This window comes from Cryptomeria japonica, chromosome 4, assembly GCF_030272615.1.
Source record: "Cryptomeria japonica chromosome 4, Sugi_1.0, whole genome shotgun sequence".
NCBI lineage: Eukaryota > Viridiplantae > Streptophyta > Pinopsida > Cupressales > Cupressaceae > Cryptomeria > Cryptomeria japonica.
The window spans coordinates 772,745,500-772,760,315 of NC_081408.1; the positions used below are offsets into that span (position 1 = coordinate 772,745,500).

At 37.5% G+C, this 14,816-nt stretch overlaps 2 protein-coding genes across 2 annotated transcripts in view; both read left to right on the forward strand.

The window, feature by feature from the left end:
* The window catches only part of LOC131066618 (uncharacterized), a 47,904-nt gene that overhangs the window by 14,409 nt on the left and 18,679 nt on the right, over positions 1-14,816 (forward strand). The window lies entirely within an intron of this gene.
* LOC131875543 (uncharacterized) lies at positions 8,753-10,902 on the forward strand. Its single transcript, XM_059220157.1, has 2 exons — positions 8,753-10,274; positions 10,378-10,902. The coding sequence occupies exons 1-2, from the start codon at positions 9,651-9,653 to the stop codon at positions 10,759-10,761; spliced, it is 1,008 nt and encodes a 335-aa protein (XP_059076140.1). The 5' UTR covers positions 8,753-9,650; the 3' UTR covers positions 10,762-10,902.

Here is a 14,816-nt window from a genome sequence, read left to right on the forward strand (position 1 = left end):
CTATAAATCTGTCGTTGATTGGTTTTGAGCATCCATTGGTTTCATTTGGCCTTTGGAAGCTGGTAGCTGGTTAAGGGAAGAACATTGTGTGCTAACTTTGGCCAAGGTAGGCCAAATAAAGGAGTATTTTGGTCCGGAATTGATTGATAACTTAATATTTTCCTTTGATGGATAGGGCCGAAGAGGCCATCCAAAACTATTACCAGGGGACAACCTTAGATATGATCCCATTTGGGAGATCATTGATCAAAGGTGGAATAATCAACTCCACCTACCCATTTATACAGTAAGATACTTATTCAACCTTGGTTTTTTCTATTTGGATTGCTCCTCAATCCTCATGGAGAGGTTATGGAGGGTCTCACAACATGCATTGAGAGGATGACACTGCAAGAAGAGGTGAGAGACCTTATTGTTCAAGAATTGCACAATTATAGGACTAGTAGGGGTAATGTCTTTTCTTTGAGACTAGCTATTCAAAGAAGAACCACTTAGTCACTAGGTAACATAAATTGGAGTCTTACTATGCATCCTACAAGTTACAGTTTTTTAAATTTACCACTTTTGATAATTTGATTATTGATAAAAATGGTTTGCTTACTAACTCTTTAATATTTAATTTTGTACATTCCTGGTGGATAGATCGGAGTCCAAATACCCTAAATCTTCCAAAGTTAAAAGATTAGCTCTTTGCATTTTGTGCCAACTTTGTAGTGCGTCTAGCTATGCGCAATTGGAGTTTGTTTGAGGTCATTCACACGAAGAAGAGGAACATATTAACTCAAAATTTCCTCAATGACCTTATCTTTGTGCAATACAACCTTCAACTTCACACAAGAAGGGTAGAGGAAAAATTAAAGTAGGTCGTTGATTTGGATAGCATAGATCCTTATAACAATTGGATAGGGTGGGATGAGCAGCCCCCATTGTTTATTGAAGACGAAATTCTTGATTTTGAGAGGTTGGCAATGGAGGTTGTAGTTGTAGCAGAAAAAAACTATAGGATTGGATGAGTCATTGCCATCTACTAGTAGGATGGAAGTCACGCTAGAGCCACAAGCACTACTTTTTATGCCAAGAAAGGAGCCGCAACAGGCTACATGGATTAGAACCTCAACCCCTCCCTAAATTTTCACTAGATTGTGGAAGAGAAAGGTGTAAAATGTTGTGTTTTGTAATACGTAATTTATGAATTATGATGTGATTTACAAAGGCAATCATCATAAATTCATAATAGATATCAGCTATCTATTGTATTGGGATTTTGCATGATGATGCAGTTTTGTATCCAATTTCTTCTCTTTTGATCCTCATGGAAATCCCGACCAACTATTATTCTCTATCTTCTTGTTTTTCTATCCTCTCCTTTTAGAATGAATGTTCATCTGAGCAATAAACACCCAACCAATTGACATCTAATATATCAAAGGGGCACACATCATACCTACAACCCTAATCATCTCTTCCTTCAAATGTTTAGATGACACTTGTGCAATAAAATCCAATCTGGCCCTTAGGAGGCATGATAAAACATCCTTCTAATAGGCATCACACATCAGCAATAACTAACCACCTACCCAAGGGAAGTTGCCCGAGAAAATATCATGGAAATCATGCCTAGAAGGGGATTGCTTCGACAAAGGAATGTTTGCGAAATATTAATTAGGGATGGGTGTCACATTTTTTCTTTATTTTTGCTTAGAAAAGCACTTACATTCCACATATAAATTTGATCGAGCACTAATGGCATTGCAAGGAAGGTAAGTGGGCATAATCGTGTCAACACCTTTGGTGGCCTCTTGCAATCTACTGACATCCTTCCGAGCCACAAAAACTAGCCAAATCTTGACCTGTACTTAAAACAGGCTTCAAAAGTATCTCAAAATAAAAAATGGTGGACCCGTGACAAAAGAGTTGTCAAGGGTTGAAACATTGATCAAGAAATCAATCATTGCCTCAAATAATCCCCTTGTGTCTTCATGAAGCTCCCAGGCACCACTTTCTATTTCATTGGGAACTCCAAATAGATAGATGTCTAAGCCTTTGTCAAGGATCTCAAGCTTGGAAGGAATCAAGCACGATGCACTTTATTAGCAGTTTGAGTTTCACTTGATACCTACACCATCAACACTTATTGAGCCGCAAATGCGAGCAAGGATACATGCAAAACCCTTTTAGAAGAACAATTAGGCATACGACCCTCGAGCCCTCCTCTTGCCCATCACCTTCGCATTGCATTTCAATCTATTGTAGAGACTTGGGCTTCGGGCCCAACACATACCACTTGCCAAAGAAATATTTGAGAAGGAAACTCCCCTAAATATTCTGCTATAAGACAACCAATTTTCATTCCCTCTCTATCAATAATCGGGGGACAATAGGAACACAAAATTCAGTCAATAGTTTCATTGGTTCCTAGAACCACAAAAATCATCTACATGCCATAACTTGAACAATTCTTTTCAAAAATTCACCAAACCAAAAAATGGAGACACCCATTAAGTCGATCTACAAGATGGAATCTTGAAAACACTTGCACCTTGTATATTTCACTTTAAATTAGTGGTTAGAGATCCACTAGGAACAAGGAAGCATCAATGACTATAGGGGTTCCACACTCAGACCTTGTATATTTTGCCCAAAATTGATGGTCGGAGGTTCACTATGAATAAGGAATCGTCAGTCGTTCTAGCGGTTCCTGAAACCACCAAAAGCTCCAACATTGCATAACGTCACCATTTTTGCTTGAAGCTTAGCCAAAATGAAACTAGGAATACACATTAGCTCTTCTACAAATTGACCATGAAATATTGTTTGCAACTTGTCAGCCATTCGACCCCCACCAAGAACAAAATCTATGTTGTAAGGAGTTTCAGGAACCCTGTCGGCTATTGACCAAGGTTCCAAAATGATGAGAGAGTCTCAACAAGCACTAAGCAGAAAAATGACGAAGGCATGAAGGAAGAAATTGGAAGTCAGCAACAGAGAAGGAACATGGAACCTGTCAGCAATTCCTACGGTTCTTGGAACAACTATTGATGCCAATGAAGATTCCTAGAACTAGGAAAACCTTTGATTGGCCATAAATTGGCTGTTTCGAATTCAATTTCCTACAAATTTGAATCAAAAATACCCTTTTGGTTGTTTTACAAGTTGCAACTAAGCAAACACTAGACTTAACCAATTTTTAAATTTTTTGGCGTTTTGAGGATTTAGCTGAGGAGAAGAGAAGAGAACACTCAACCAGCAACCACATTTCAACATAGTGACCTATTTTACGCTATCTCAAATCAGTTATCATTACAAGGCACACAACTTATGGGTAGAACAAGGCAAAATACATACTAAAAATGAGTTGCCAACATGGCCTATGTCCGTAAGCACCCCAAGATTGTGAAAAAAATCATATTGTTGAAGTTGATGAAGGATATGAAGTACCAACTTGACATGTAGAAGAAATTGAGCAAGAGGAGGCCTTCATGTTGAAGACAGTACTGCTGAAGTTGGAGAAGGAAGAACTTGAACCAGCTCAAAGAAAGAATCATATTAGAATTATATGCAAAGTCCAAGGGCAAGTGTTGCAAAGTTGTGATTAACGGTTGAAGCATGGATAACTTGGTATCCAATGAAATGGTGGAGAAGCTTCAGATGAAAATAATCCCACATCCTAGACCATGCAAGGTATCTTTGCAAGGGGTATTTACTCCTCAACCCTGCTAGGGGCATTTTCCCTAGGCCCCCACCTAACTTATTTGATATTCTAAGTACTTTTCAATTCCAAGTCTGCAAACTATGCTTCCAAGTTTGCCTACAGGTTCTTGTCTAGAAATTGAGCAATATTCCCTGATGTTACTTGATGCTTACTTGTTTTCCACGTTGTCTAGAAGATGATTTTTTTATTTGGGGGGATGATTTAGTTAGCATACAATGCCTATTATTATTTTTCAATAACATGGTTTATCGGACTATGTATTTGCTAGTGGCAATGGCATTGTGGTCTTCTAATTTACCAGTACCTTCATCATCTAATATGGATGGAGATGATATTTTTGAAGACCCATATGATGCCTGATCAATTATGGCTGATCATTGATGCTTGAGATTATTATTTTTTAATTATAATATATATCATGACATTTGAGTTTGACTAATTGACATCGTAATTTTTTTAATTTTTATAGTGGTTTTGTTTATTATATAATGTGTGTTAGTGTGAAAAAGTGTTTTATCTAACTAGTTTGCTTTTAGCCTACTTAGTTGACTTCTATTCAGACTATGGTTAAGCTCACTTAGAGGGTTGAGATATTCTTTTCTCACCTTATGGGAGGTTAGAGAGATTTTGTCTCACCTCATGTAGACTCACCAAGTGTCCTAACATTTGTCCATAGAGTCCTACACTTGTTGCATCCTTTGAGGTAGTTAGAGTTTGACTACCATCTCACCTTACACCCATCTTTTATATATTTGGGTGTTCTCATTTGGTTATGTACTTCAATCAATCCAGCTGATGTGTTGATCATTTTTGGCTCATCTCTGGTTTATACACCCTATGAGTGATTATTTGGATGGGACTCCTAGATCTTGGCTTCTCTAAAAATATGATGGTATGTGTGGTATTTTGAATTTGATTACTGCTGTAAATATGTAAATATTTATGATTTTTATATATTTTTGTATGGATGAACCCAAAACGAACCTTACCCCAAAAAGTTTTTGCCCAAACCTGAACCTGAACCAGTAATAGGACTGGTAAAGGTTTTGATGCAATGAGGGAGTTGTATGAGTATGATACAGATTTTAAGAAAGCATGGGTTGCATTTAAGAGTCCAATGGAGCAAAGTAGGACATCATGGCTAGATTATTTCATCCAAAAGAGATTTCTATTCAAAAGGAAATGTTTATGTATACCACAAGGGTCCATGAGAGAGAATGAGGGGAAAACATAGTTGAGGCTTGGCTGGTCACTTTGGAATGGATAGAACATTATCGCAGCTGAAGGAGAACTATTATTGGCCCAAGATGGTCAAGGACATGAAGCACTTGGTGTATTATTGTAGAATTTGTCAACATGCCAAGTGGAAAAGCCAAAATATTGGACTACATCAGCCTTTACCTATTCCAAAAGGGCCATGGGAAGATATAAGTATAGATTTTTTTCTTGGGCTGCCAAGGAAACAGAGAGGTAATGATTCAATTTATTTGGTTGTAGAGAAATTTCTTAACATTATCTATTCCATGTAGGATATCGAATGATGCCACTCAGGCTGCCAACTTGTTCTTTAAGAACATAGTAAGGCTACTTAGATTACCAAAGAGCAGAGTCTCAGATAGAGACACAAAATTTGTGGGCCACTTTTGGCATTGACAAGATTAGACACCAGATTGAGTTTCAATTCAGCATATCATCCTCAAACGGATTGGCAAACAGAGTTTGTTAGTAGGAGTTTGGGTGATCTACTGATATGTTTAGTGGAAACGAAGCCTACTCTATGGGATTTGGTTTTAAACACAAGCTTAATTTTCTTATAACAATTCAATAAACTGAAGTACAGCCAAAAACCCTTTCCAGATTGTGTATGGGTATGATTTGAGTAGTAAAAGTATTGTTGCGGAAAAATTTTCCGATTACATAAACAAATGGCACCAAAGAGGCCAAGAGGAATTTGGAGAACCATACAATGAAATACAAGGAACAAGCTTAGCTTAAGAGAAGGGAGTTGGAATTTCAAGATGGGGATCTCGTGTTAGTCATTCAAGTAAGGTAAGGCTTCCCCGAGGAACCTACAACAAGATAAAGTGGAAAAAGATTGGATTGTGTAAGGTCCTAAGGAAGTTTGAAGCAAATGCTTATGAGATAGAGCTTTCTAAAGGTGTAGGCATTTCACTCATTTTCAATTTTGCTAATTTGTATCATTATTATGAAAGGAGAAATTGTGAAGAAGATGTAGATCATGATGAGCAGAGGGAAGAATGGGTACAACAATTGCTCAAGAAAGAAAGAGAGCTATCATTGATTGTCAAGTAGCGAAAAAGACAAAAGTGAAAGAGTACAAAGAATATTTGATCAAGTGGAGAAATAACACAGTGGATGAGGCATCTTGGATGCATGCATTTGAGGCTGCCAAACTTGGACTTATAATTCCAGAATTTCTCAAATGTTCATGAGCTACAAAACTCATGGAACATTTTCTGCTACCTGAGTTGTTTGATGCAATACATTTTTGGGCTCATGCAATCCTACACACCCCCCCAAAAAATTTACTCTAACAATTTTGTTTTCTTTTTCTTTTTGTTGTCTTGTTGAATCTTGTTCTTGTGTGGGCCCATTTGGAAACTAAGTAGCTAAGTTGATCAAGAAAAAGAAATGTATTTTAAAAAATATATAGCGCCTTCATTTTGTTGGGACCAGCCAAAGCCTTATTTAGTTAAGATAGCTTGTGGTTATTTGGTCCCCACATCATCATTTATATTTGTTGGGAGCTAAGTTACCGGTTCTTTGGGTATTGGCTTGGGTCCAGGTCCTGGTTCGTGCCCGGTCCTGGTCCGGCCTGGGTTCGACCTGGTTTCCACCCAGGTCCTTCCCAGGTGGCCTAGTTCCTTGTGGGTCTTGGAACCCAGGAGGACCCGGGTGAACCCAGGCTCATGGGTTCCCAAAAATTGGGCCCACGGGTCAAAAAACAATAAAAAAGTACTTTAAAAAATAGTTAATTAATAATTAAACCCTAATTCGCCCCTTTATGATGCATTTCATGCATCAAAACATTTATTCAACTCATTGTATTTGCATTTTTGAAGATTTTTTCTCTAAAGTCGGGTTTCTTAGTTTTTGTATTTTTCTTCGAAGGTAGAGACTATGAAGATGTGAGACACACATAAAAGGCATAGGAATCACTGGAGAAGGAAGATTTAGCCATCAAAGGTGAGTGAATCTGAATTTTTTACAAGTTTTCAAGAATTTTTTTAAGTTTTTTTCAAATTTTTTATATTTTTTTTGAAGTTTTTCTAAATTTTTTTAAATAAGTTTTGTATATTTTTTTACACTTTGTATGCATAGTATGGGGTTATAATGTCGAAATTTTATCAATTTTTTTCAATAATCTTGTGTTTTCTCTTTTTATTTTAGGTGCATTATTCATATAATCATACATAATGGCTGAAATTGGAAGTGCAAGTGCAAGCTCTAGTTCAATTGCCCATGCCCAAATTGAAAATAACCCCTTTAAAATTGATCAAGATTCACCACTTTGGCATTATACAACAATGATCAAGCAAGTGTCTAGTGGTGGGGGTTTTGTTTGGAAGTGTAACCATTGTGGCACTGAGTATACCAGCTCATACTATCAAGTGAAAGGCCACCTTTGTTTCATCCCCGGGCATGGAATAAAATTTTGTAAGGGATCAGATGGCAAGGGGCTACCAAAAGCTCTAGTTTTGGAATATATTAGAGAACAAGAGGAAGCTAATAGGAGAAGTGGCAAAGCAAAGACTGATCATCCTCTTGTCCAGTCAAGCTCGAAGACTACGAGGCCTTCTAGTAGTATTGGCTCCACAAGACCAGCCGGATCGCATCCTTTCATGCCAAAACCACCAGTTGCTCCACTAGAGAATCAAAATGTTATGGCTTCACGGAAAACAGGCCCATTGGATACTGCCTTCAAAAATGAAATGAGAGAGATTGCAGATCAGAGCATTGGGCGTTGCATTTATGGCAATGGGCTTCCTTTCAACCTTGTTAGATCACCTTACTTTCGGGACATGGTACATACCCTTTGCAACACACCTTCTGATTATGTTTGTCCAGGGTATGAAAAGGTCCCCACTCTAGCAGATTGACCAAGCATATGTGCGTTAGCCTAGCTGTACATGGTCCCGAGGGTTAACGTAGGGTTTAAAGGGATCCTGGAGTGTTTTGGCCTAGTCATTTCCAGTTTGGGCAAAACGAAGTTGATTTACTTAGTTTCAGGCATACTTACTATTTTTAGTAAGTCAGCAGGACACAACGGAGGCTAGTTTTGGTGATTGGATTTGATACTCCTTGGCGAGAGCTTTCCGACGAGCTATCACTCACGCTATTCGGAGTCCGATTGCTAATATATTTTAATGCCTGAAGTTTTATTAAAGTAACATTTAATTTAATTGTAAAATATTAAAGTGTTACTTTAATATTTATTTTATGGAGATATGTGTAAATCAAAGGGGCAACCAAGGGAGACATAAGTGAATATTTTAATATGTTTTATATTGAACATGTTTTATCCCACATTGTTTGAGTGAGTTGGGTCGCCCCTTGGAGAAAGAATAAAAGGGAGCTTTTGTGGCTTCATTGGGCAGGTTGAATATGAGAAGAATTTAGTGTGTGAGTTGCAGATCCGTTCTTGGCATTAGAGGATGTCTATCCTCTCTTGTGACATTCTAGACGTCATTCCCTTGGGGTTTGGCCTTTGGAATCCTTTGCGATCAGCTTCATTTACAGGCAGATTGGGTGCATTTTTCAGCCACAAGCAGCAGCATTATTTGGTTGCATTTCCAGCTACAAGCAACAGCATTATTTGGTTGCATTTCCAGCTACAGGCCGCGACACTATTCACGCAGGTACTATTCACGCGACACTATTCACGCGGGTACTATTCACCTGGCACTATTCACGCGGCACTATTCATCTGGCACTATTCATGCAGCACTATTCATGTTACTGTAGCAGCAGAATTAGAAACTTTTGTTGGAATATTATGTCAAAATGCTGGAGTATTTAGTGAGTTGAAAATAACCTGCTTTGTATTTGAGTTTGTTAATTCTGGAAATAATATTATAACAGCAGTAGTTCAATTTCCAGCTTGCCTATTATTGTAAATTCTTTTTAGTTCATGTTATGTGGTTTCATACCTGTGCAAAGACTTAAAACAAAAAAAAACATTGAAACATTAAACGGAGGAATAAGGAATTGGCTGCAAACTGTTTGACTAAATTCCTATCAGCAATGGGGTTAGTTTTTGGGCATTCTAGGGTGTCCATTACAGTTGAAAGTCATCAAAGATACATGGCCGGAAACAGGTTTGACCATCGTTTCTGATGGATGGAAAGATTGTAAAAATAGGCCATTGATCAATGTTATAGCAGTGTGCCCTAAAGGGGCAATGTTTTTGAAAGCGGTGGATTGTGAGGGGCAAGTGAAAGATGCAAGTTTCATTGCCAATATCCTCATAGAATGCATTGACATGGTGGGGCCTCAAAATGTTGTCCAAGTCATAACGGACAATGCTAAAAATTGTAGGGCAGCGGGGACTATAGTGGAGGCTACATACGGTCACATCTTTTGGAGACCATGTGCAGTCCACTCACTCAATTTAATCATGCAAAAGATTGGCACACAAATTGATTGGGTGAAAAAACTGTACGACGAGGGCGAGGAGATTCAAATGTTTGTGACTAATCATCATATGTCACAAGCCATTTTTAGGACCTTCTCCAAGTTGGAGTTGTTGAAGGTAATTACTAATTTAAATTTTTTATTTTATTTTTTTATTTTTTATTTTTTATAATTGATATATGTTGTGTATTTTTTTATGTCATGTTAGGTAGCTGAAACACTATTTGCATCTCACACACTCGTCTTAAGACGACTTGTGAAGGTGCGAGAGGCCTTGAGTTCTATGGTCATCAACGGATTGTGGAGTGTATGGAAGCAGGCCCAGACAGAAAGAGCTCTAAAAGTAAGAGCATTGATCCTTGATGAGAAATGGTGGGATAATGTGGAATATGTTTTGAATTTCACTGAGCCCATCATGAGCATGATTAGGTATGTTGATACTGATCGCCCATGTTTGGGTGAGATTTATGATGGCATGGATTGCATGGTAGAGAAAATAAGAGAAGTAATAAAAAGAAAAGTAAATGACCCAACGGAAACATTTTTCAAAGTTGTGCAGAATATTATTGTTGACCGTTGGAACAAGATGACCAATCCCTTACATCTCTTAGCATTTGCTTTGACACCAAAATTTTATAGTGCAGAGATGCTTGCAACACCAAGGAGGGTACCACCATATAGAGATGCAGAGGTTGCTTCTGGCTATAGAGCTGCCTTTAAAAAGATATATCAAGATGAGGAGACAAGAAATGTTGTCATGAAGGAGTTTGGCCAATTTGTATCCACAAAAAATCATGATGTTGTAGCTCTCAATGCTAGATATGGGATGGATGCTGATGAGTGGTGGTATGTATATGGTCAAGGCTCCGTTTACTTGCAGCCTCTTGCAATTAAACTTCTCTCCCAAGTATGTATCTTTTTATTTTTTATAGTTTTCCAATTCCATTTGATGCTATCATATTTTTATTTTATAATTTATAAATTTCTAATAATGTTTTAACTTTTAACAGGTTGCAAGTTCTTCTTCAGCTGAGCGGAATTGGAGTACATACTCCTTCATCCACTCAGTCAAACGTAATCATTTGGGTGCAAAGAGAGCTGAGGATTTGGTCTACGTACACTCCAACCTTCGTTTGTTGTCACATACGGACCTTGAATATAATGTGGGTGCAACAAGGAATTGGGATCTAGCCCCTGAGTGTGCTGATTTAGATGCTACAATTGCACAATTTGCCCAAGTCTCTATAGACGAGGCAGCTATGGAACTTGAGAGAGACTTGGCTAGTGGGTGTGACATTCCATTCGATAGTGGTTCAATTGATGCTGGATTTGAACCACTTGATGACCTTGGGCTTGGGTTGGATGGTTCAAATGAAGATGAATATGGAATTTAAATCCCATAGATGGCTTGTAATTTGAATTTTTATTGTGTCATGACTTATTCACATTTTGAAACTTGAATCAGTTGAAACTTGAAACTTGAATATTATCTTTTTTGCAAATTATGAATATGATATTAGACTTTAGTTATTAGTTTACTGATAACATTTGCGATATATGGATATTTATTGGCATTGGCAATTATGGATTTATGATTTATGTATGGAAAGTCACATTGTATATTTTATTTTTGTATGGATTGTATGTATATATTGAAGATATATATAATATATGTGTATATATATAAATTTATAATTAATATATGTATATATGTACGGACGAACCTGTACCCGTACCGAAGAATTTTTTTTTTTGTCGAACCCGCAAATCCGTACCCGAATCCGAACCCGAACCCGAACCGGTAACTTAGGTTGGGAGCTTAAATATAATGTTGTGAGATTTTTTTTTCTCCCTTTGGCTATTTAATATCAGCCGACAATGGCTTATCAATATTCAAGGTGGCATTCAGTGGTTATTCACTTATTCACACTACCCATAATAAGCATAGAGGATGTGAATAAAATAGAAGGGTTGTGTAAAAAAAAAAGTAATGGAAATTTATCCAAGATTTTTTTTTCTTGTAGCATTTTAGGGAGAAAAAGGGGTCTCAAGGCAGAAGTGAGATAGTATTGCCAATAATAAGAGAGTAGAGCATTACATATTCCTAGTTTTAATTTTCAGAACAGGCTTTTTTAATATATATTCCAGATGGAGGTAGAACAACAATTTTTTTTGCATTTGATTGACTAATAATCAAAAACCAAAAATGATCTGTGTGCCTGTAATTGTTTGTAAGGAAGGATTTGAGGCTATTCGGTCTATGAAAGATGCATTTTTTTCAATTGTTAAGGCCTGTATGAATATTTGGCTGCCTGAGTTGGCTTCCCATAGCAAGTTCTCCAACTAGAACTGCATCACAACCTTAGGATAAACCATTCCCAAGTAGAAGGAGAAATTCACCTACCAATCAAAAATTGATGCTGCTGATTAACATAGGCCATGTTCTTCCTGTTATATATAGATCACCTTGTTCCTATCATATAAAGACCGCAGTGGCATGATGTTGATTATGTTCAGTGTAGGATAATAAACATTTTTAGTTAATTGTTAGTGTTGTTAGAAGACAGTTGTGTCCAATTAGTTAGTTGTTAGCAATGTTAGATGATAGTTGTGTCTGATTAGTTTTTTTTTTAAAAAGGGGTAAAAATTTATTAAATCAGACAAAGCTTTACACAGAAGAGGGCACCAAGCCTAGAGAAGAGAGCAAGAAAAGAGAGATCAGCAGGAAGCCCCCAAAATGGCCAAAACTAAACCATCATATCTTCCTTGACCAAACCCTCAAGATCATGAACATACTTTGTTAATTTTAGTGATCAGACAGAAGATAAATAACTGAAACTGGAAATGCAACACATAACAGTACAAAAAACAACACAAGAACAACACAGCAGTACCCTGGGAAAACCTCCCTCTTGGAGGAAAAACCAGCAACAAGATTCAGATCAGATTATATTAATGTCAAGGGATAGCCAAGTACAAATTCGCCCACTCAGGGCATGAACAAGCTAACTTATTTGAATCTTGAATTTTGATCAGAATTTGATTTGCCCTTCAATTTGATGATAATCGCCACCCTTGACTGGATTCACACAGCTAGAATGAATTCGCTATTCTCCAAGGTGAGTTCGCTGACCCCAGAGTATAATGGCAGGCCCTCAATGTATATTCTTTGTGTCTTTAATTGCTTGTAGATCAAATCGCTGAATTGGATGAATGCATAAGTGGTGTATAGAATGGATTACATCGCCTTGTTTATATAGGAGATACAAGTAACTTATTTGCCTTAGTCGGCTATAATAAATTTGGCGCCAAAATACAATAAATTCAAATTTTGTTTACAAGTTACATGAATAGGTCTTGACCTATCATGTCATCACAAGTTACATGCTACCTTAGCACATTACAACCAAATAGGACCAGCCTCATATGATTACAAGTTACATTATTGTAATCGCTTTAAGTTATTAAATTTTAATTGCCACTAGGCAACATTAAAATTTAGTCAAGTATAATCTGAACTGGCTATTTATTTTCAACACTCCCTCTTAGCTAGAGAGGATTATCATCTTGTGATAACACAGTATCCATCTTGCATTGCCTGCAGAGGATGGGTCCACCTTGCATTGCCCGCAGAGGGTGGAAGATGCAACTTAGTGCATCACTGGGACTGAGACTCCCTCTCAGCCAAAGTTGTGTTCTCAACAACTCCAAGTCTCTCTCTAAAGTATTCAAACTTCACACGAGCTAGAGGCTTGGTGAGAACATCTGCAATCTGCTCATCAGTGCTGACATATTTCAGCTGAATGGCACCTCTCTGTACCATATCACGAATATAGTGATAATGAGTTTCCACATGTTTTGACCTGTCATGAAACATGGGATTAGCTGACGTCTTAATACAACTGTGATTGTCACAATGAATGACAATGGGTTCCCAAGGTTATCTGAACAACCCAGCAAGAAGCTTGCGAAGCCACACTGCTTCTCTTGACGCCACACTTGACGCAATGTACTCAGCTTCTGCAATACTTAATGCAACTAAAGATTGTTTCCTTTTGGCCCAAGAGATAACAGCAGAACCCAGACTGAAACAAATTCCTGAAGTGCTCTTCCTATCGATTACACTTCCTGCCCAATCAGAATCAGAGTAGCCTTCCAAGGTGATGACAGTGTTGATTGGATACTTCAACCTGTAGCCAACTGTGCCTCTCGCAAATATCTCAAAATATGCTTGGTTGCAACAAGATGAACATGCTTCGGTTTGTTCATGAACTGGCCGAGGGCACTCACTGCATAACAAATATTCGGTCTAGTGTTAAGATACATCAAGGATCCAATCAGTTGTTTGTACTCCGATGGATTTGCAAAATCAAAGTTATCTGCAAATAAACTCAATTTCTTCAAATTAGTTTCCATAGGAGTAGACATAGGTTTGTAGTCCATCATTCCAAACCTTTTCAATATATCAATAGTATATTTTCTTTGACTAAGGATGATTTCATTAGATCTTTGCCATACTTCTAAACCTAGAAAGTAATGCATTAGGCCTAGATCCTTTATTTCAAATTCTGTAGCTAATTCTTTCTTACATCTAATGATGAGACTATCTTCACCAGTTAGAAATAAATCATCCACATACAAAACATGAATTAGCATTTTACCATCAAATAATTTAAAGTAAAGGTTAGAATTAGCATCATTCTTACAAAATCCTAGACTAACCAAATACTTACCAATTCTTTCATACCAAGCTCGAGGAGCCTGCTTGAGGCCGTAAAGAGCTTTCTTCAATCTGCACACATGAGATTCTCTATTATGAATCTCATATCCTTTTGGTTGCTCAATATAGACTTCTTCCTTAGTGACACTATTAAGGAAAGCAGTCTTTACATCCATCTGATGTAACTTCCAGCCCTTAGCTGTAGCAATAGCTATAATAGTTCTAATAGAAGTATATCTAGCAACAAGTGCAATTTTTTCCTCATAATCTATGCCTTCCTTTCGAGAAAAACCACGAGCTACAAATCTAGCTTTATATTTCTCAATACTTCCATCAACAGTATGTTTAATTTTAAACAACCATTTAGAGGATACACCAGACTTACCTTTAGGTCTAGGCACGATATCTCAGACATCATTCTTGATGATGGATTGATATTCTTCATCCATGGCTAACTTCCACACTTGCTGGTTCGGTCTCAATAATGTTGCACATCATTTCAACATAGCTGGAGAGCTTCTGAGGTCTCTTGCTTTCTCTGAATGTTCCTTGGGGAGCAACAAACTTTTCGGCTTCTTGGATGGTGTTCCTAACCCAAAGTGGTCTCTTCTTACTTACTGCAATGTCTATGGGTCCATCAGTTGGATCCATAGGCTCAAAAGATCACAAGGCTCAATATATTCAAAAGGCTCAATAGACTCCCTCTAAATCTCAGGGTTAGTATCAACA